Source organism: Balaenoptera musculus, chromosome 13 (assembly GCF_009873245.2).
Source record: "Balaenoptera musculus isolate JJ_BM4_2016_0621 chromosome 13, mBalMus1.pri.v3, whole genome shotgun sequence".
In the NCBI taxonomy this organism is placed as follows: Eukaryota; Metazoa; Chordata; class Mammalia; order Artiodactyla; family Balaenopteridae; genus Balaenoptera; species Balaenoptera musculus.
This window is the reverse complement of record NC_045797.1, coordinates 38,526,851-38,550,270: the sequence shown is the minus strand read 5'-3', so window position 1 is coordinate 38,550,270 and position 23,420 is coordinate 38,526,851. Positions and strand designations below refer to the sequence as shown.

Genomic DNA, 23,420 nt, shown 5'->3' with positions numbered 1-23,420 from the left:
ATTTTTGGATTGGGTTGTTTGCTTTTTTAATATTGAGCTGCATGAGCTGTTTATATATTTTGGAGATTAATCCTTTGTCCATTGATTCGTTTGCAAATATCTTCTCCCATTCTGAGGGTTGTCTTTTCGTCTTATTTATGGTTTCCTTTGCTGTGCAAAAGCTTTGAAGTTTCATTAGGTCCCATTTGTTTATTTTTGTTTTTATTTCCATTACTCTAGGAGGTGAATCAAAAAAGATCTTGCTGTGATTTATGTCTAAGAGTGTTCTTCCTATGTTTTCCTCTAAGAGTTTTATAGTGTCTGGTCTTACATTTAGGTCTCTAATCCATTTTGAGTTTATTTTTGTGCACAGTGTTAGGGAGTGTTCTAATTTCATTCTTTTACATGTAGCTGTCCAGTTTTCCCAGCACCACTTATTGAAGAGACTGTCTTTTCTCCATTGTATATCCTTGCCTCCTTTATCAAATTTTATACTTTTTTATCTTGAGACTTGATTTACCTTTTGAAAATTACTTCCATTTTGACAGCAATAACTATTAATATTACTATGTGAAAAAATGGTTATTAACTTTGATATCCATTTTTGTTGTTTTATTCAAAGTATTTTCCTGCAAGTCAGCTGTTGATGACATTTTTCAAAAATGTCTTAAACTTAAAACAGATGTAATTTCTAATAACATGATGGCATTTTGTTATTTATTGAACTAAGGACAAAAATAACAAAAGTTCAAAAAGATTGGGAACTTAGACAAAAATAGGAACCTGTTACATATGACCATAGCAAATGGAGTTATAAGCCTTGCCTGTTTTTTTAAGTTTATATCACATAACTTAAAAATGTGTTATTACCAAGACCTGATTTTGCATTACTTTGTTACTCAATTACTAGAAAATGCCTTGTGAAAATAATATAAAGAACTAATACATTAATGGAATGTTTAGAATCACCGATAATTAATAACTTATTTTATAATATGTACAATTAGAATAAAAAGTTCCATTTAGCAACATAAGCCTAAGTCCCAAATGTTAGCCTGCTCAAACTATATTTAATTTGTAACCCTTTATCTAGCATAGTAAAATAATTTGGCATTCAGTCTGTCACAACTTTTTCTGTTGTCCACAGGAAAATAAAAGAATAAACAAACTCCCAAATGAAATTTTATCTACCATGCAGTGTAGTCCATTCCACAGCTGTCTTTTGGGGAATGTTCTTGGAAATATGTCACAAATATTTAAATATTTGTTTAAACCAAATTGTTTATATTGCTTGTGTGTAAAATAATATAACAACTGAGGCTCTTTTCCCCAGAGATAAGACTTGGGATGTTCATGAGTATTTGAATAGTCTTTTTGAAGAATTAAAATCTTGGAGAGATGTATATTGGCGCTTGTGGGGAACAGTCAACTGGCTAACTTGTTCAAGATGTTATCAGGTGAATTTTGTCTTTTTCTAATATCCTGCTCTGCAAACATTGAGAGCAGCCTCTTTTGATATATGCTGTTTAATTAGGGTGTGTTTGTACAATATCTGACATCTTTTTAAGAAACTAGTGTCAAAACGATGGTGCTATTAAACATTGCTTGCATCTGACTTCATTTCTCTTACTATGGTTCTTCCTCTTTCTTATTTCCATTGCTGAAACAATCGATGACTTGATGAATTTTTATAAAACCAACAGGTTTTAAGTGATCAAATCCATTTTTTTCAATGGAAAAAAGATAACAGAATTCTTACTGCCTTTCATTATTTCCAGCCAAACTGTTTCTCTGTTAGCCCATAAATTTCTTTAGAAATTCAGAAACACCCTTGCAGATAGGATACTATTGAGATATGCCCTTCTTGTTAAAATAATTGTGTTACCAAAAAGGTTTTGTTCATTTTCTTCTAAATGAAGTCTATCATAAAAGCACAAGAAAGCTTGCTATTTGAAGGTACCTATAATAAATCCTCTTCTAGAATAAATAGATCTTTATTGGTCACAGTCATTCCAAATTAGTCTTATGTATAAATCCAGAGTGTTCTACATAAAATTTTTTATGAATCCCTCAGGTCTCCCAGCTCCCAGTTCTTTTCCTCTCTCACTTGGGTAATTATTTTCAGTAGAAGGAATGAAGAGCAGTGGACTCCCTATGTCCCCACAATTTTTAAAAGCTTGATTTATTGAAGTATAATTTACATACAGTAAAATTTATCCTTTTTGTGAGGTTTGACAAACTCATACAGTCATGTAACTACCACCACAATCAAAGCATAAACCACTTCTGTCAGCCTAAAAAATTCCCTCGTGCCCATTTTTAGTCAATTCCTTCTTCCACCCCAGCCTCTGACAACCACTGATCTGTTTACTGTCTCTATAGTTTTGACTTTTCCAGAATGTCATATAAATAGAATCATACAGTATTTAGCTTTTTGAGTCTAGCTTCTTTTACTTAGGAAAATGGATTTGAAATTTATTCACATTGTTGTATCTATCAATTTGTTCCTTTTTAGCCTTAGGTAGTAGTCCATCATATGAATATATCACAGTATGTTTACCCACTTACCAGTGAAGGACTGTAGGTGTTTCTAGTTTGGGGCCATTATGAAGAAAGCATCTATAAACATTCCCATACAGGCTTTCATGTGAATATGTTTCTCTTGGGTAGTTACCTAGAAGTAGGATCGCTGGATTGATGGTAAACGTAAGCTTAACATTTACCATGCCTAACAGTTTCCCAAAGTCCCTGAACCACTTTACATTCCTTCCAGCTGTGTATGGGAGTTCCAGTTGCCCCACATCTTCACTAGCACTTGATATTGTCAGGTTGGTTTTTTGGTTTGTTTTTTTTTTTTTAACTTAATAGCTATGTAGTGGTCCTCCCCACAATGGAGTGTCGCTTATAATCAAGGATATCGGGCTTCTAAAACCTGGCTTGTTTAGCATGTCAGAACGCAGAAAATTTGAAGGATTTTTTTTCCCTTCTTCATAGGAAATTGAGTCTTGATTTATAATATTTAATATTTTACTATGGAGAGTTCATAAACTCATAAAATAGTTTGTATGCAAAATACTTTGTATGAGTGTGCACCTTATAGATTTTATCAGATGCAGAAAATTTTAATTAAAAACTATTATTTGAAAATCATAATTGGAACTAACAACTAAGAATTCTGAATTATAGACTATCCTTTCTTGCTTTTGTGTTCAGGATCTTTTTATTTTCTTTAAATTATCTTACCAACTTATAAACATATCTGAAACATGACTGTTAATTTTATAATTAAACTTCGATAAGATTTTCACCAGTGATTCAAGGTTACTCCATAGTTGTCACTAATACCGATGCTAAGTATTTACCTTAAAAAAATATGTCAAAGAATAAGTGAGGTAAATTTTTATTTAGTTTTTTCCATTGGAAAACCTCTTATGTGATTGGCCAATTATAAAATTAGATGTACATCAAGATGAATTTAATTCATATGAACTTAAATAGTGTTTTTGATTTTGTTTTTTAATAGCTTTATTGAGGTATAATTACGTGCCATAAAAATCACTCACTTTAAGTGTACAATTTTCTGATTTTTAATAAATTTACAGAGTTGTGCAACCATCACCACCATCCAACTTTAGTACATTTCCATCACCCCAAAAAAGATCCCTCATGTCCATTTGCTGCCATTCCCCAACCCCATCTCACTTTTAACCCCAGGCAATCACAAATCTGCCTTGTGTCTCTAGAGATTTGCCTTTTCTGTACATTTTATGTGATGGAACATACAGTATGTGGTCTTGAGTGAAGTATTTTTGAGATGTATAATTTCATTGTGGGAATAATACTTGATTTTACGTATTTCTTTTATTCAGGCTTTTCTGTGTATAGAGTTTTCACATTGTCAATATCACTCAGAAACAGTGATTTATCCTACTGCAGGAAGTTCGCTAAGTACTGTTGGCACTGGAATCTATCCCTGCTGTAACCAAAAGGTTCTTCGGTTTGACCCCACTCAGCTTACAAAGGTAAATTCTGAATGTTGCCCTTTTGTAATTACAGCACTCACTAACACTTCGTATTTAAATCTTTTCCTCTTTTAGTGTTTTTAAAATGTAAATATACATTCACGTAGAAAAGACTTAAAGCAATGCATAGGTAAGTATAGTAAAAAGTAGAAATCTCTCTTCACACCACTCCCTCATTCTACATCTCTTCTTAGAGGTAACCACTGTTCACAGTTCTTTCAGACCTTGTTTTATACGTTTCAGGCACAAACTATATGTTGTTTTTCTTTCTGGAAATAGGATCAGACTATTCATGTTATTCTGTAGTTTGCCTTTTTCACTCAATAATATAATTAGGTGATCATTCTGTGTAATATTAACTGCTGTGTAATAAATACTCCAAGCTGTGCATATTTTACAATTTATTTAACCAATCTCCTATTGATGAACATTTAGGTTGTTTCCAGATTAATAATATTACAGTGTTGCAGTGAACATCCTTGCACATATATCTTGGTGCAATATATGAGTATTGCCCTAGCTTAGAGTCCTTGATCACTAACATTTTTGAAAATGCTATGTAATTAAGTTTCGTGAGTGGACGAAAGGAACCTTCAGGTCTTCATCATCACCATCCACACAGTAAATATTTATGAAGTGCCAAAGTTGTGTCACAGACTGTGCAAGGCAGAGAGTAGTGTGTAAAATTGGGTAGTTTCTGCCTTCATGGAGCTTACAGTTCAGGCAATAATGTCAAAAGTGGGGGAAAAGCAGGCAAAGGAATGTTTGAAGAATTTCTGTAATAGGCTGGTTTGATCTGGCCCTTGAAGTCAAGGAAAGCCTCCCTCCTTAAGGAGGTGGCATAGAGATCTGAAAGGTGGGTAGGAGTATGTGAGGCGAAGAGGAAGGGAAAGAGCCCTTTGGTCAGAACAGCAAGGCCAAAAGGAACACAGTGGGTAAATGAGACTGAAAGAAACCGTGCCTGTTGTAAAAAACATGCATGGCTCAAGACGGGGCTGGAGAGGTCAGTAGGTGTCAGCCATGCAGGGGCAGGACCTCCTAGGCCGTGCTTTAGTTTCTTCTTTATTTCAGATTTTGAAAATATCAATTGTGTGTGGAGAACGGCTTAGGGAATAGTCAGTGGAGTCAGGTACAAGAGGAACTATCAGAATAGTCTTAGGGAGATGACAGTGACTTGGACTAGGGCAGTGGAGACAAAGAGAAATGGATGAATTCAGTATTTAGGAAGTAAAACTGAATTGACTTGTTGGATTATTTCACAGAGGGGATTGGAGGAGTCAAGGATGACTCAGTTTCTTGCTTCTGCTACTGGATAGATGGTGGTGCTGTTCACTGAGGAGGAAAATAACAGAGGGATCAGGTCTGGAGAGGAGCTCATGAGTTCTGTTTTGGACATTTTGAGTTTGAGGTACTTTATGAGATAACCAGGCAAAGAGTGTTAGATACGTGGGTTTTGGTGCTTAGAGAGTGGCTAGGCTATAGATAATAATTTTTTTTTTTAAGATTTATTTATTGATTGATTGATTGCTATGTTGGGTCTTCGTTTCTGTGCTAGGGCTTTCTCTAGTTGTGGCAAGCGGGGGCCACTCTTCATCGCGGTGCATGGGCCTCTCACTATCGTGGCCTCTCTTGTTGCGGAGCACAGGCTCCAGACGCGCAGGCTCAGTAGTTGTGGCTCACGGGCCTAGTTGCTCCGTGGCATGTGGGATCTTCCCAGACCAGGGCTCGAACCCGTGTCCCCTGCATTGACAGGCAGACTCTCAACCACTGCGCCACCAGGGAAGCCCGATAATAATTTCTAAGCCTTGCAAATAAGTGATAATTGAAGCCAGCAGGTATAGGTGAGCATAAGAGCAGAGGGTCTACAACAGAGCCTAGAGAAACTCCAACATTTATTGGCTGGATAGAGAAGCATGATCCTGCAAAGGAGAATGATCAGGAGGGGACAGAGTAAACCAAGAATGTTGTCATGAAAGTCAAGGGAGCAGTATTTGAAGATGGAGAGAGTGTCCACGATGCCAATTATTGCTAAGAGGTCAAATAAAATAATGAAAGAAATGTGTCTTTTGGCTTTGGTGACCTGGAATTCTTAAGTGCGAAGAACTGTTTTGGTGGAGTGCTAGATTCAGAAGCCAGATTAGTATGGGTTGAGGAGTGAGTAGAAGAAAAACAAATGGAAACAGTGTGATTAACAACTCTTTTGGGAAATTTGAGAAAGGGAGAAGATGGATCAATAATTAAGTTATGGATATTTATTGTTTCTGTCTTTTTAAAAAAATTTTTATTGGAGTATAGTTGATTTACAATGTTATGTTAGTTTCACGTGTATAGCAAAGTGAATCAGTTATGCATATACATGTATCCGCTCTTTTTTATATTCTTTTCCCATATAGATCATTACAGAGTTTTGTTTTTTTAATATTTATTTATTTGGCTCTACTGGGTCTTAGCACGCAGGATCTTCGTTGCCACATGTGGGATCTTTTAGTTGTGGCATGCAGGATCTTTGTTGCAGCATGCGAGGTCTAGTTCCCTGACCAGGGATAGAACACGGGCCCCCTGCATTGGGAGCACGGGGTCTTAACCACTGGACCACCAGGAAAGTCCCATTACAGAGTATTGAGTAGAGTTCCCTGTGCTATACAGTAGGTCCTTATTAGTTATCTATTTTATATATAGTAGTGTGTGTGTGTCAGTCCCAATATCTGTTTTCTACATCTGTGACTCTATTTCTGTTTTGTAAATAAGTTCATTTATACCATTTTTTAAGATTCAACTTATAAGCGATATCATATGATATTTGTCTTTCTCTGTCTGACTTACTTCACTCAGTGTGACAATCTCTAGGTCCATCCATGTTGCTGCAAATGGCATTATCTTCTTTTTTATGGCTGAGTAATATTCCATTGTATATATGTACTACATCTTCTTTATCCATTCGTCTTTTGATGGACATTTAGGTTGCTTCCATGTCTTGGCTATTGTAAATAGTGCTGCAATGAACATTGGGGTGCATGTAATCTTTTCAAATTATGGTTTTCTCTGGGTATATGCCCACAAGTGGGATTGCTGGGTCATATGGTAGTTCTATATTTAGTTTTTTAAGGAACCTCCATACTGCTCTCCATAATGGTTGTACCAATTTACATTGCCACCAACAGTGTAGGAGGGTTCCCTTTTCTCCACACCCTCTCCAGCATTTATTGTGTGTAGATTTTTTGAGGATGGGCATTCTGACCCGTGTGAGGTGATACCTCATTGTAGTTTTGATTTGTGTTTCTCTAATAATTAGTGATGTTGAGCATCTTTTCATGTGCTTTTTGGCCATCTGTATGTCTTTTTTGGAGAAATGTCTATTTAGATCTTCCACCCATTTTTTTCTTTTTTTAAAAAAATATTTTTATTTTTTCCATTCTTTTTCAAATTCTTTTCCCATTTAGATTATTACAGAATATTGAGCGGAGTTCCCTGTGCTATACAGTAGGTTCTTGTTGGTTGTCTATTTTATTTTTACTTTCTTTCTTTTTTTTTAAATTGAAGTATAGTTGATTTACAATGTTGTACCAATCTCTGCTGTACAGCAAAGTGACTCAGTTATACACATACATACATTCTTTTTTTTTTTTTTTAATTTTATTTATTTATTTATGGCTGTGTTGGGTCTTCGTTTCTGTGCGAGGGCTTTCTCCATTTGTGGCAAGTGGGGGCCACTCTTCATCACGGTGCGCGGGCCTCTCACTATCGTGACCTCTCTTGTTGTGGAGCACAGGCTCCAGATGCGCAGGCTCAGCAATTGTGGCTCACGGGCCTAGTCACTCTGCGGCATGTGGGATCTTCCCAGACCAGGACTCGAACCCATGTCCCCTGCATTGGCAGGCAGATTCTCAACCACTGCGCCACCAGGGAAGCCCCATACATTCTTTTTTTATATTCTTTTCCATTATGGTTTGTCACAGGATATTGAATATAGTTCCCTGTGCTATACATTAGGACCTTGTTGTTGGTTATCTATTTTAAATATAGCAGTGTGTACACTTCTGCCCATTTTTTGATTGGGTTGTTTGCTTTTTTTGATATTGAGCTGCATGAGCTGTTTGTATATTTGGGAAATTAGTCCCTTGTCGGTCTCATCATTTGCAAATATTTTCTCCCATTCTGTGGGTTGTCTTTTCGTTTTGTTTATAGCTTCCTTTGCTGTGCAAAAGCTTTTAATTTTAATTAGGTCCCACTTGTTTATTTTTGTTTTTATTTTTGTTTTTATTTTCATTACTTTAGGAGGTGGATCAAAAAAGATATTGCTGCGATTTATATTAGGGAGTGTTCTGCTTATGTTTTCCTCTAAGAGTTTTATAGTATCTGGCGTTACATGTAGGTTTTTTTTTTTTTAAATGCACAACGTGAGAGTTGTGAGGTTGAGTTTTTTATTTATTTATTTATTTATCTATCTATCTATTTATTTATTTATTTATTTATGGCTGTGTTGGGTCTTCGTTTCTGTGCGAGGGCTTTCTCTAGTTGTGGCGAGCGGGGGCCACTCTTCATCGCGGTGCGCGGGCCTCTCACTGTCGTGGCCTACTCTTGTTGCGGAGCACAGGCTCCAGATGCGCAGGCTCAGTAATTGTGGCTTACGGGCTTAGTTGCTCCTTGGCATGTGGGATCTTCCCAGACCAGGGCTCGAACCCGTGTCCCCTGCATTGGCAGGCAGATTCTCAACCACTGAGCCACCAGGGAAGCCCCTACATGTAGGTTTTTAATCCACTTTGAGTGTATTTTTGTGTATGATGTTAGAGAATGTCCTAATTTCATTCTTTCACATGTAGCTGTCTAGTTTTCCCAGCACCACTTATTGAAGAGACTGTAGGAGAGACATTTTTAAAAGTCAGTGGAAAGGATCCAGTTGAGGAGGAGAGATTGATAGTACAAGGTTTATGAGGAGGCAGGATAAGGTACAATTTTAAGCACATATGGCAGGATTCGTTTAGAGAGGAGGAAGGGCAGCCCCTCTATTATAACAGGAGAGAAGAGGATGGTTGCAGATAATAGTAAAATTGTGTTTTTGTCATTTGGATGATAAGTTGTTCTAACCTATTGTCTTTTCTGTTCTCTGTAAAGTAGAAGGTAAAGTCATCTGCTAAGAATCAGGGGGAAGGCACTTCCCTGGTGGTCCAGTGGTAAAGAATCCGCCTTACAATGCAAGGAAAGCGGGTTCGATCCCTGGTCAGGGAACTAAGAACCCACATGCTGCAGGGCAACTAAGCCCGCGTGCCACAACTACTGAGCTCACGCGCCTCAACTAGAGCCTGCGTGCCGCAAACTACCGAGCCCACGTGCCCTGGAGCCCGTGCACCACAACTAGAGAGAGAAAACTCACACGCCATAACTAGAGAGAAACCTGTGCACCGCAACGAAGATCCCAAGTGCAGCAACTAAGATCTGAGGCAGCCAAAAAATAAAAACAAAAATAAATAAATAAATAATAAATAAATCTTAAAAAAAAAAGAATTCTTTATTAAAAAAAAGAATGAGAGGGAAGAGGGAAGGGTCCAAGGTTTGAAAGAAGTACCAAAGGTTTGAAATAGTCTTTTTGGAAACCAGGAGAGTGAATTTTCCAAAGAAATCTTGTAGGTTGTTAGGCAGTTTGAAAGCCCTTTGGAGATTGGTGATCGTGAATTTACAGTGAAATCCAAAATGCCTTTTTATATTACTCTCTCCAGCAGTCCTTAGCTGCTTGAGTGCAGGCATGGAGAAAGTAGGTATTTGAGCTCATCCCGATGAGTATAATGAAATTTAGGGGTAAGGAATTTGGAGTATTAGCCATAAATGTTATTAAAATGATGGATCATGAAATTTAAGCTGGATTAGGAAATTTGTTATATTTACGATCAATTAGCAGTTTTGATTAGTCAGAAATTTTATTGCTGAAGTAATAAATAGGTTACCCTTATAATGTTCATGTTCATGTTTAAAGTTTTAGATAATGCTTTTCATACCAAAGCTATTTAAATGGGGCATGAGGCTTTAAGCAAAATGGGATTCGCTTTGATAGGCCCAAGATAATTGCATTAATTCATGATTATTGTTATGTTTTGGCAGTAACATGGTTTAGTCATTGCATTTCTTTATGGTCAAGCTTCTGTTTTAACTGTCACATTTATATCACTTTGAACAATATTTCTAAAAGCTGTAACTCTTTGGCTTTTTGTTTTCTATTTACTGGTTGTATTGACTACTGATATTCCATTCATTGTGAGAAGATTCAGGAATAAATAGCAACTAAATTGTATTTTAAGTCTGGTGTGCAACATCATGGATATTGATTAAAGTGATTTCTTAGACTAAGTGAAATATAAATAGCTCATTTGGTGAGTTATATTTCCAGTAATGGCAGACTAAGTAATTCAGACTAATCCTCCCATCAAAAGGTAACTAAAAAAAGACGTATGAAATATAAATGTAAAGATTATATTAAAAGCATCAAAGAGCTAATGGGGAATTAGTGTTAAGATATAAGAGATGATGGGAACCCAAAGAAGTGAGCCAGCACTTAGGGCCATTTTTGTCCTGGAGGTGTTGACCAAACTGAAAGAGACAGCTGAGAGTCTGGGCTGAGCTTTTGGTGCCCTATCAGGATTTAGGGGCATAGTTAGGATGCCAAGAATGGGGACATTAATGAATAACATCCCCAACCCTACACTTTGTGTTGGTATCCCAAAGAAAATAAGAGCAAATGAGAAGCAAACCATCCCTTGATTGAATAGCAACCTGGTTTTGATTTATTTGGGTAGCCTAAGAAATTCAGGCCCTGAACTTGGGTTAAGGTAATCCTGGATTGCCATGGTCCCCAGGCATCTGGCAAAAGCAGTAAACATCCTCTTTGAAGAAAGAGAACATTATTCTATACCTCAAATTATTTCTACAAAAAATTTTTTAAACAAAATATTCAGCATACAAAGATAACCTGACATAGATGAAAATAAGTTACCAAGAATGGGAACAGCAGAACTTAGACAACAAAAATAAATGACAGAGAACTCACATATTGGAATTACTGACACATAATAAGATTACTAGTTTAAGTTGATAGAAGCCAAGTTCAGAAATTTTTGACAGGGAATTATAAACTATAAAGAGTGACAAAGAGGGACTTCCCTGGTGGTCCAGTAGCTAAGACTCCACGCTCCCAATGCAGGGGGCCTGGGTTCAATCCCTGGTCAGGGAACTAGATCCCACATGCCACAACTAAGAGTTCACATGCACACAACTAAAGATCCCTCATGCAGCAACTGAAAAGATTCCACATGCCACAACTAAGACCCAGCGCAGCCAAATAAATAAATAAATATATATTTTTTAAAGTGACAAAGAGTTTAAATAAAAACAAATAGAAATGCTACTACTGAAAAACGTAATAACAAATTTAAGATCAGTGGCAAATTTAACAGCAGCTTAGTTATAGCTGAAAAATTAGTAAAATGAAAGATAAAAGTCAGAAGGAACTATCCAGAATGAAGCACAGACAGACAAAATTATGAGAAATATAAAAAAAAGTAAGAGACCTAGAGAGTACATGTCTAATATTTTTTAATTGTAAAATAAACATAACATATATTTGCCATCTTTTTTTTTTTTTGGTTGCATTGGGCCTCCGTTGCTGCACACGGGCTTTCTCTAGTTGCGGTGAGCAGGGGCTACTCTTTGTTGTGGTACCTGGGTTTCTCAATGCAGTGGCTTCTCTTGTTGCAGAGCACGGGCTCTAGGCACACAGGCTTCAGTAGTTGTGGCACGCAGACTCAGTAGTTGTGGCTCGCGGGCTCTAGAGCACAGGCTCAGTAGTTGTGGCGCACGCACTTAGTTGCTCCACGGCATGTGGGATCTTCCTGGAGCAGGGCTCGAACCCATGTTCCCTGCATTGGCAGGCGGATTCTTAACCACTGCGCCACCAGGGAAGTCCCCATCATCATGTTTTAAGCGTACAGTTCAGTAATGTTAAATATATTCCTGTTGCTGTGCAGCCCATCTCCAGAACTCTTTCCTCTTGCAAAGCTGAAACTCTCTACCTAATGAACAATTCCCATTGCCTCCTGGCAACCACCACTCTACTTTGTCTCTATGAACTTGACTACCTCTATTGTGGAATCATACAGTATTTGTGTTTTTGTGTGAGAAGGTCTAAGTTTTTAATGGGGTTTCCCCTTAGAAGAGAAAAAGAATGGATCAGAGGCAAAATTTGAAGAGATAATGGCTAAGATATTTCAGAATTATTGAGAGATACTAATTTATAGATTCAAGAATTTCATTGACTCCCAATAAGATAAGAAATCCTGTAATATACAACATGATAAATATAACTGTTATATATAAATGTTAAGAGAGTGAATCCTAAGAGTTCTTGTCCCAAGAGAAAAAAATCTTCTGTTTCTTTAATTCTGTACCTATATGAGATGATGTTCACTAAGCTTATTGTGATAATAACTTAATAATGTATGTAAATCAAATCATTATGCTGTATTCCTTAAACTTCTGCAGTGCTGTAGGTCAATTATGTCTCAATAAACTGGAAGAAAAAAATTTTTTTTTTTTTTTTTTTTTTTTTTAGGAGAATAAAGTTTAATATAGACAAATGTAATGGCTGGAACTTGGCCCAGGAAACCAACCACACAGGAGTACAGCTTAAGAGCAACAAATGCGATGTGATATAGATACTAAAAATAGCAAATGGAATTTTAAGTTATCCAAATAGAAGTATAATAGAGGCCTTCATAGGTCAGATCCTCTCTGAGTTGGGCTGTCCTTATTTGTAGTATTTGAATTGTAAAACAATACTCTGGAGCTGATCTGAAGACAAGGGTTTGGCTGGTAGAAGATCATATGAAGAATGACTAAAAGAAGTGGGAAAAAAGTATAGCTGTTTATGTCGAGTAAAAAACATGACAGTTTTTAAAAATGTTCTTTGAAAGATTATATTGTGGGAGAGGAATCAAATCTACATAGTGTGACTTTGGGTACAGGCCCGAGACAAGTGGGTGAAAGTACTATGGCAACATATTTAGGCTCAGTTTGAGATAGAACTTTATAGCAAACAGAGCTGAAGTCAATTGGATAATAAATTGGACTTCCCCATCACTGGCACCACAAAAGCAGAAACTGTATGACCCCTTGTCAAAAATCCACATAGGAGCTAAGCACTGGTGTATGCTTGCATTCTTTCCAACTCTGAGATTTTACGAAAAATGAGTGAAGGGGAAGGAAATATAGCTTTGATGCTTTATTGAGTTAGAAATGAAAAAAGTCAACTTAGCTATTTCTGGACAGTTAATCAGTACTTTACAAACCATGACCTTGTTTTCAGCAAGGCCTAGGATTTGTCCTATAGCCTACCATTTTAATTCTCAGATCCCTTGCAAGGGAAGAAAGAAAATATAAAATGGTGATTAATCAGATTTGCTATTCTGGTGTATCAAAAATTGAAAAGGCTTAAGCATCCAATGGAACACTTAACCGTTATCCAAAACTTTCCCATTTTCTGTGAATTTTAATTATTCATTCCATGCCTGTATTTAATACCATAGATTATGGATAATTATTTGAATGCTACAAGGGTGAAATTTCTTTTATGATTGATGTTGAAATTTAATAACAGAGTCTTTAACCACTGTTAAAAAAATTTTTTTAGTTTAAAAAAAGAATGTCTTTCAGGAAAAAAAAAAAATCATACCCATACCTATCATAGTGAAACTGCAGAAAACAAAAAGAGCATTTTTAAAGCAACCAGAGGGAAAAAGTATAGAATCTCTTCAAAACTTCAATAATTAGAGTTCACATCTCAGCAATAGCAATGGAAGCCAAGGTATAGTCCACTAGGTCTTTTTTGTTGGTTTTTATAAATTTATTTATTTATTTTTGGCTGTGTTGGGTCTTCGTTGCCGCGCACGGGCTTCCTCTAGTTGCGGCGGGCGGGGGCTACTCTTTGTTGTGGTGCGCGGTCTTCTTATTGTGGTGGCTTCTCTTGTTGCGGAGCATGGGCTGTAGGCACACGGGCTCAGTAGTTGTGGCTCACGGGCTCTAGAGCGCACGTTCAGTAGTTGTGGTGCATGGGCTTAGTTGCTCCATGGCATGTGGGATCTTCCAGACCAGGACTCAAACCCGTGTCCCCTGCATTGGCAGGCGATTCTTAACCACTGCGCCACCAGGGAAGTCCCTCCAGTAGGTCTGCAGTGTGACAAAAGAAATAGTTAATAATCTAGAAAATCTGTGCCTTCCTTAAATATCCTTTGAGAATGAAAGCAAAATAAAGATTTTTTAGGCAAAGAAAAATTGAAAGGATTTGCAACTAGCAAACTTCTTTAAAAAGGAAATACTGGGACTTCCCTGGAGGTCCAGTGGTTAAGACTACACGCTCCCAATGCAGGGGGCCCGGGTTCGATCCTTGGTCAGGGAACTAGATCCCACATACCGCAACTAAGAGCCCACGTGCCACAACTAAGGATATCCCACATGCTGCAACAAAGATCCCACGTGCTGCAGCTAAGACCCGGTGCAGCCAAATAAATAAATAAATTTTTTTTTTTAAAGAAAGGAAATACTAATGGATGTTCTCAAGATACAGGAAGGAATGAAGACCAAAGAAAGAAATTAATATATTGGTAAATCTAAATGAACATTAGCTGTATGAAGCAATGATGGTAAAACAATAGTGGTAATGCTTTATGTGTGTGTTTGTAGTAAATGTATAATTGCATTAATCATATAGATAATTTTAAAATAATTGTTATATACTATACATTTTAGTGTATAATATTAAAACCCATAATAATAGCCTATAAGTTGGGAGAGTGATGAAATGGAGTTTAAAAGGTCTTGCATGAGGGAGTGTATTAACAAATTAGACTTTGATAAGTCGAGGATACATGTTATAAGTTCTAGGGTAACCACTGAAAGCATAGAAGAGTGTATAACTTCTGAATTAATGTGTGTGAAGGGAATGAGTGGAATGATAAAAAAGCAGAAACAAAAATTTAAAATTCTTACTAATAGAAATAAAAGGGAAATGATGTAATCTAATAAAGGATGCATAATATAAAACTTACAGCAAATATCACACTTGATAGTGAAATGTAGAAAAATTTTCCTTTGAAATTGGGAGCATGATAAGGATGCTCATTGTCAACATACTTCTATTCAAATTGATCTGGAGGTCCTGAACAGTATATTAACACAAGAAAAAGAAATTAAAAGGTTATAGAGATTGAATGGAACTCTCATAATTTGCAGATGATAATTGTGAATGTAGAAAACCCTGAAGAATCTACAGACAAATCATTAGAACTAGTAAGAATTTAAGATTGATCTATTAAAAATCGTTTACAAAAATCAATTGTATTTCTATAAACCAATGAGATTAGAAAATGAAATTTATAAAAAGAAACCACTTACAGTAGCCTCAAAAATAAGTACCTAGGAATAAATCTAATAAAGTACAAGAACTCTATATAGAAAACATAAAACATTATTCAGAGAAAATAAAACTAAAAAATGGATTTTTATACCGTGTTCATGGGTTCAGAGACTCAATATTGTAAAGATATAAATGTTCACCAAACTGACCTATATAGATCCATGCGATCTCACTAAAAATCCTAACAGGTTTTTATCAGGAACTTTTCTAAGCTGATCCTGAAATATTTATGGAAATACAAAGGGCCAAGAATAGCTAAGATACTCTCAGAGAACACAAAGGTAGAAGTACTTTCTCTGCTCAGTATCAGAATTTATTATAAGTCTTAGGTAATTAAGACAGAGTGATACTGATAAAGATTAAACAGATGGACAAGTAGCAGAGAATGAAGTACGTTTAACCCTTGAACAACACTGGTTTGAACTGTGTGGGTCCACTTATACATGAATTAAAAAAAATAAAGACGTACTACATCTTTGTAGTACTACATAATTTGTGGTTAGTTGAATCTGTGGATTTTGGTATATACGGGGACTACTAGAACCGATCCCCCACAGATACCAAGGAATGTCTGTACTCAAAACTACTTAGATACTTTGAGTACTTTGTACTCAAAGCTACTTAGCTACTGTGACAGAGGTGACATTACAGAGCAGTGGGCAAATGATAGACTTTCCAATAAGAGGTACTGGGACACTGGGATATCAAAATGGGGAAAAAATAGCCCAAACTATTCCCCCAAAAAAGCCTATATGTGAAACAAAAGCTAATAAAGCTGGGAATTCCCTGGCAGTCCAGTGGTTAGGACTTCGTGCTCTTACTGCCGAGGGAGCGGGTTCGATCCCTAGTCAGGGAGCTAAGATCCCGCAAGCCGTGCAGGGTGGCCAAAAAAGAACAAAAAACTAATAAAGCTATTAAAAGATAATACCATAAAGGGAGAGATTTTAAATTCAAGTACATTAACTACATTAAATAAACTGAAACTGAGGAGACAAACTCACAGGTGGGACCAGTTATTAGCAACACATATCCATACAAGGTTCATATTAAGATTTTTTTTGACTTGTACAAATTAATAAGAAAATGACAATAGGAACTTCACACCAGAAAGTTCCTTGCTGTTCAGTAAACATGAAAAGGAGCTCAACCTCATTTTTAATTGGGGAAATGCAAATTAAAACCACAGATACCACTACATGCTCACCAGAATGACTACAATTAAAATGTCTCACTAAGTGTTATCAAGAACATAGAGTAATGAGAACTCTCATACACTGCTGATAGTAATTTAATTTGGTATACATGAGCACTTGTGCATCAGGAAACATGTTAAAGAATGTTCATAATACTACTACTTGGACTAGTTCCAAACTGGAAATAACCCATCCACCAGCTGTAGAATAGATAAGCAAATTGTGATTATTCATACAATGGCATACTGTCCATTAAAGCAAATGTTAGTTACATGTAGTAACATGGTTGAATCACAAAAACATAGTATTAAAACAAATGAGATGGGACTTCCCTGGTGGCGCAGTGGTTAAGAATCCGCCTGCCAATGCAGGGGACACGGGTTCGAGCCCTGGTCTGGGAAGATCCCACATGCCGCGGAGCAACTAAGCCCGTGGGCCACAACTACTGAGCCTGAGCACTAGAGCCCATGAGCCACAACTACTGAGCCCATGTGCCACAACTATTGAAGCCCGTGCACATAGAGCCTGTGCTCCACAACAAGAGAAGCCACTGCAATGAGAAGCCTACGCACCACAACGAAGAGTAGCCCCCGTTCGCCACAATTAGAGAAAGCCCGTGTGCGGCAGCGAGGACCCAATGCAACCAATAAATAAATAAATAAATAAATTTATTTCAAAAAAAAAAACAACAAACAAATGAGACAAACTAAACTGTAGTGTTTAGGAATACATTCTCAAGTGGTAAAAGGTAAAAGCAAGAAAGTGAGAACCATAAAAGTCGAGGTAGAGGTTATCCTTTGGGGAGGATGGAGGCGGCAATTATGGTTGGGAATGGGCCCAAGAGGAATCCTGGAGTATTGGCAATATTCTGTTTTTTAGTGTGGATAGTGTTACATGGTTATTTGTTAAGGTATACATTTATGTTTCATGCTCTTTTCTGTATGAATATTATTTTTTGAGATACTGAGAAAGGTGTAAAATTGTTAGTAGGATGGTATGACGGGGCAAAGAAGAACAGAAACATACAGCCGTCTTTAAAGGAATGTTTCTATAATGAACCAACCTCTCAAATTTAGTCTTTTATGTGACAGGGTTGTAAAGTGAAGGACCACATGGTTGCTGTTCGTGATCAAGGTGAAGGTGAAGATTTGCTGTCCTGCCCAACTGCCAGAATACTGGATGATCTGCAGAAACACAAAGATGTCATTCTTGTGCCTTTTGTTAAAGATACAGTCAGGTGAGGTGGGGGAAACGGTGTACTGCGGCTTTATTCAATGGTTCGCATCCTGGAATCCTCTACCCCCCAGTACCTCCCCAAATCAGTAATGGCAGTCATTTTCGTTATTTCAGAAAGCCTAGCTGAAATTATATGTTAGCTTACAATAAGAGCAAGCAGGTGTTTATTTGATAGAAAAAAAACCTCTAAATATTGGAAGTCCAAGGGGAAGAAAAACTAATAATAGGAGTTCCTGGTGATTCAAAGGGTGGGGCCCACACTCCAATTTTAGAGGATTTAAAAAATTCCAAGTTACTGAAGCCCATCTTAGCTAACTGATGGAACTAGAAAAAAAAATTGATGGTTGAGGTTATCTTTGCATAAATTTGAACTCCTTGGATTCAGTAATTAATGAAGTCACTTCCATCATTTTACAGTTGCAGCAGGCTGTCAGGTTGCGGGTAGGAGGACTCTAATAAAAGCTGTTCTCAAAGCAGTATCCACCATAGCAGCCTGTTTCACCACCTGGCAGGTACCATGCTTGGAGTATAGTGGTGCTTCCCCCCATATGGAGTGACTTATGCTGGGGGAGTCACTAGATGCATTAAGAAATGTAAATGTTGAAGTGGCATACCTTATACTCAAGAACTGTATTTCTAAAGAGCAATTTATAAAACATTTGCAATAAGAAAAGATACTGTTTACATTTAAATCCTTAAGAAATTGGGGAATTCCCTGGCGGTCCAGTGGGTAGGACTCGGCAGCTTTCACTGGCAGGGCCCAGGTTTGATCCCTGGTTGGGCAACTAAGATCCTGCAAGCTGCGCAGCAAGGCCAAAAAAAAAAATCTTAAATTGAACACTTCTCCATAAAATGTCTTTTCCTTTCAAGTGATTCTGGTGGTCCCTGTGATGAAAAGGGTCTAGACTGTGATGTTTTACTGGAGCCAAATACACCATGGGGCCCCAAGAGTGGGGAGCTCAATGCTGTAAGTAGCTTGCTTCATTTATTCTTTATTTATAAAAACAATTGATAATATTTAATCTTTGACAGAAATTTGATCGGTTTAAATTAATATTGAAATTTGCCATTAATATGCATTAACTCTCATAACAAGGTATTATGCTGAGTTAACAGGACTATAAGGATGATACATTCCTTGCACTCAAAGAATTAATAATTAATCAACTTAAATTTGGGGGAAAAATATAGTCTTCAGGGTTTATTATGGACAAATAATGATTTGAGAAATGAAGATAGTATGAATGGGATATTTTATCCCCTCCTAGTCCTGTAAACATTTTTTTGGTATGAAATTCTTTTTGTTAATTGTATTCAGTAATGCATTTAGTTTTTCCAGTGTTTCAAAACTGAGATATTTTCAAGGTGACTGGAAAGCTTTGATTCCTTTGATTCCTGTTACTAACAGCCAGGGAGTCTCTGTTTGCCTGTGAACTTCCTGTCTGTGTTAGTTGAAGTAGCATTTACTTGAGAAAGTGAAATATTCCATGTAAAATGCATTATAAACTTTAGATGGCTGTGTTTAATTACTAACATTTATTTATAAATTATATACAAAATAGCAAATTAGATTTCTTGAATATCCATATATAATCTGGTTCCTTAATTTATAATAGAATATAAACATTAAAAAGTGATTGAAATAATTCACAATATAAAATTATATTATCTCTATATGTGATTTACTTGTCCTTTGGAAATGACCCTAGGAAATGTTGATTTTTTTTTTTTCTTTTTTGTAGACATACACATTTTTTCTGGGCAGGGAATACAAAAGATTGTACTATATCATTTTTAGATGAGTTTAAAATTATGTTTCAACCTAGAAGGGAATGAACTTTTTAAACTTTTTCCAACTCTTCTACAATATCCATATGAAAATAAGGAGCTGCAATCTGGGTAGATGCAGATATATTAATCTCTTATTCCTCTGTCTTTTTTATAGTTCTTATCACTGAAAAACTGGACACTGCAGCTGGTAAGTGAGCAACTATATTTCACTTTCATGAATCTCCTTCTTCCTAAATCAAAGTTCAGTTTAATAGAATCTCATGAGTATCTAATTTTATAGATTTTAGTTAAATGTATATCATCCTTTTCAGCTTCTGTAATTTCACACTTATTAAAAAGCCATTGTTTAAAACAGACATATACTCCATTATCTGGCTGCATAATCCATAAGTTTTCTTAAATGACTTTTTTAAAGTCACTTTTAAGTCACATTTAGAACATTGAACAAAACAACATATCAATTAAGTTCCAATTATTTGGTTGTTTGATTGATTTATTGATTTTTTTGTTGTTTTTTACCTATTTGCCATTACTATGCTATCTGCCACCAGTATTCACAAGAATGGAATAGAAATTTGTATCAGTGATAACAGACAGTAGGGTAGATAGATGGAGGAAACTGATGCCGATACGTTCAGATAATCCAGTGCCACATTCACCCAGAGAATGTGCACATTTACTTGTTTATGAGACTACATTCATATTGGCAATTAGTGTATTTTAGTTTAATCTTTTTTTTTTAGGTTTATTTATTTATTTTTGGCTGCATCGGGTCTTAGTTGCAGCACGTGGGATCTTCGTTGAGTCATGAGGGGATTTTTCGTTGCGCTGCGCGCGCTTCTCTCTAGTTGCGGCATGTGGGGTTTTTTTTTTTTCTCTTTTTTAGTTGTGGCACGCAGGCTCCAGGGCACATGGGCTCTGTAGTTGTGGCACGTGGGTTCCAGAGAGCGTGGTCTCTGGTTTGCGGCACGCAGACTCTCTAGTTGAGGCGCATGAGTTCAGTAGTTGTGTCACGTGGGCTTAGTTGCCCCACGGCATGTGGAATCTTAGTTCCCTGACCAGGGATCGAACCTGCATCCCCCTGCATTGGAAGGCGTATTCTTTACCACTGGACCACCTGGGAAGTCCCTAATTTAATCTTAATATCAAGGAAAATACTTTCAATTGAGTGATAGAAGTGCAGTTCAACAAATACTGAGTACTTATAATGTGCCCATCACTCTGCTAGAATCTGTGAAGGAAATAAATTTTTAAAATATTTAATGTAATGCTATCCTGTCCTAAATGTAGAAATTCTTACATCCATTTCCTGAAAGTTGTGCTAGACAGTGGTCATTTTATCAGTTCTTGTTTGGCTCATTCATCCAAAATAAATTTAGATGGGTGTGTTTGAAAGAATTCATTGGTGATGTGATAATATACAGTTTTAATACGATGTATTTGTTTTTTTAATTCAGAAACAACAGTCATTATTTTCAGAAGAAGAAGAATATACCACTGGGTCTGAGGTCACTGAAGATGAAGTTGGAGATGAAGAAGAAGTATCCAAGAAACAAAGTATGGATTTCTAAGTTAAAAATCAAGTCTCACTTTTATGAGGAGGGTATATTCCAAAGGATTTAATGCAAGGGATGAAGAATTGGCTTTATAAGTCTACATGGTAGTTTACAACGTGGAAAAAATAAATAATAGAGGCTTCATCAAGATTCCCTAACCTTGACACTAACACAGAATACTCATAAAATTATTTTTTTTTAAAAGTGCAGTATACTAAGAAATAATCCTCCGAGTTTTCATTTCAGGTGTAACCTAATGGGTTTCTCAAAATGTGTGACTATCTCATTGTACCTGAGATGATTTGAAGTGACACTCAAATGAAGCATTAAATAATAGTCATCAAAGTATGATTTTTTAAGTTAAAGCCATAACCTTATACACCTATAGAATGAACTTGTGTCAAAATTTTTCAACCCATTAGTGAGAGAAATAGCAGGGAAAGTTAGGATTAGGGTTAAGCATTTGAAGGCTCAGGTATTTGTAGGCATTTGAAAAAAGAATGTTAAAAAAAGATTGCAAATTAGATACAAAACTGATTAATGTCATACAAGGCAATAAACCCATAACCACTGGGGTTATCTTTGTTTTCCCTTTTTCCTTTTTTTGGCCCCGACACGCGGCATGCGGGATCTTGGTTCCCCAACCAGGGATTGAACCCGTGCCCCCTGCAGTGGAAGCGCAGAGTCTTAACCACTGGACCACCAGGGAAGTCCCAGGGTTATCTTTTCTATTAGACAGAAATCATTTGCATTTCTATTAGAAAAATTTGTAAGGTAACGTGAAACTTCACAGCATCTGGGCCTTCAATCAATAGTAGACAGGAAAGTCAAACATAAGGACATTCTCTTAGAGGATTAAGTAAGCAGTCCTCCAATATATCACTTAAAGGACATGCAGTCTTCCCTTTGTCTTATTTCTAAGTTTTATATAATTTTTCTTTACATGTTGAATTCCCCTAATGAAAAAACTAGTCATTTATCAATTATTTTTCAATACTAATTAGTGAAGGAGAAAATGCTACTATGTTGTGTGTGTGTGTGTGTGTGTGTGTGTGTGTGTGTGTTTCACAGTTGATTGAGGTATAGTTTACATGTAATAAAATTCATTCATTTTTAAGTGTACACTTTGATGAGTTTAAGCATGGTCATGTAACCACCACCAAAATCAAGACCTAGAATATCACTCCAGAAAGTTTCCTTTTAACCCTTTACACTCAGCTCCCTTTCCCCACTCCCAATCCCAGGCAACCACTAATCTGCTTTTTGTCACTGTGGTTTACCTTTTCTAAGATCTCATATAAATGGAATCATGAATAGCCTTTTGTGTCTGGCTTCTTTCACTTAGTATGATGTTTTTGAGATTCATCCATTTGTTGTGTGTATCAGTCGTTTGTTCCTTTTTATTGCAGAGTAGTGTTCCATTGTAGAAATATACCATAATCTGTTCATCCATCCACCATTTCATGGACATTTGGGTTCTTTTCAGTTCTTGGCTGTTACGAATAATGCTGCTGTGAACATTTGCGTAAAAGTCTGTGTGGACATATGTTTTCATTTCTCTTGGGTAGATACCTAGGAGTGGAATTGCTGGGTCACATGCTAAGTGTATGTTTAACTTTATAAGAAACTGCCAAACTGTTTTGCAAAGTGACTACCATTTTGCATCCCACCAGCAATGTATGAGAGTTCCAGTCACTACACATTTGTACCAATACTTGGTATTATTGTGGTTTTTTTTTAATATTAGGCATTCTAGTGCATGTGTAATCCTACACATCTTTTCATGTGCTTCTTGGTCATTTATATGTCTTTTTTGTGAAGTGTCTGTTTAAATCTTTGCCTTAAATCTTTTTTAATTGAATTGCTTGCCTTATTGAATTGTAAGAGTTCTTTATATATTTGTGGATACAAGTCCATATGTTTTGCAGATATTTTTCCCTAGTCTATGACTTGCCTTTTACTTTTATTAACATTGTCTTTTGAAAACAAAAGTTTTTAATTTTGTGAACTATAATTTTTTAGCTTTCCTTTTATGTTTCAGGCTTTACTAGCTAGGAAATCTTTGGCTACCCCAAAGTCACAAAGATTTTCTATGTTTTCTTTTAAAGGTTCTATGACTTTAGCTCTTATATTTAAGCATACAATCCCTTCCAGGTTAATTTTTGTGTGTGGTATGAGGTAAGAGTCA

The 23,420-nt window shown here is 36.4% G+C and overlaps 1 protein-coding gene across 3 annotated transcripts in view; it reads left to right on the top strand.

Annotated features, from left to right (window-relative positions):
• KIAA1841 (KIAA1841 ortholog) overlaps positions 1-23,420 on the top strand; it is a 68,549-nt gene that overhangs the window by 26,519 nt on the left and 18,610 nt on the right. For all 3 annotated transcript variants that reach the window (XM_036874043.1, XM_036874042.1, XM_036874041.1), the window contains 6 exons: positions 1,313-1,436; positions 3,849-4,001; positions 17,741-17,886; positions 18,756-18,852; positions 19,831-19,863; positions 21,134-21,233. In XM_036874043.1, coding sequence (XP_036729938.1) covers positions 1,313-1,436; positions 3,849-4,001; positions 17,741-17,886; positions 18,756-18,852; positions 19,831-19,863; positions 21,134-21,233 — 653 coding nt within the window. The remainder of the gene's footprint in view (positions 1-1,312; positions 1,437-3,848; positions 4,002-17,740; positions 17,887-18,755; positions 18,853-19,830; positions 19,864-21,133; positions 21,234-23,420) is intronic.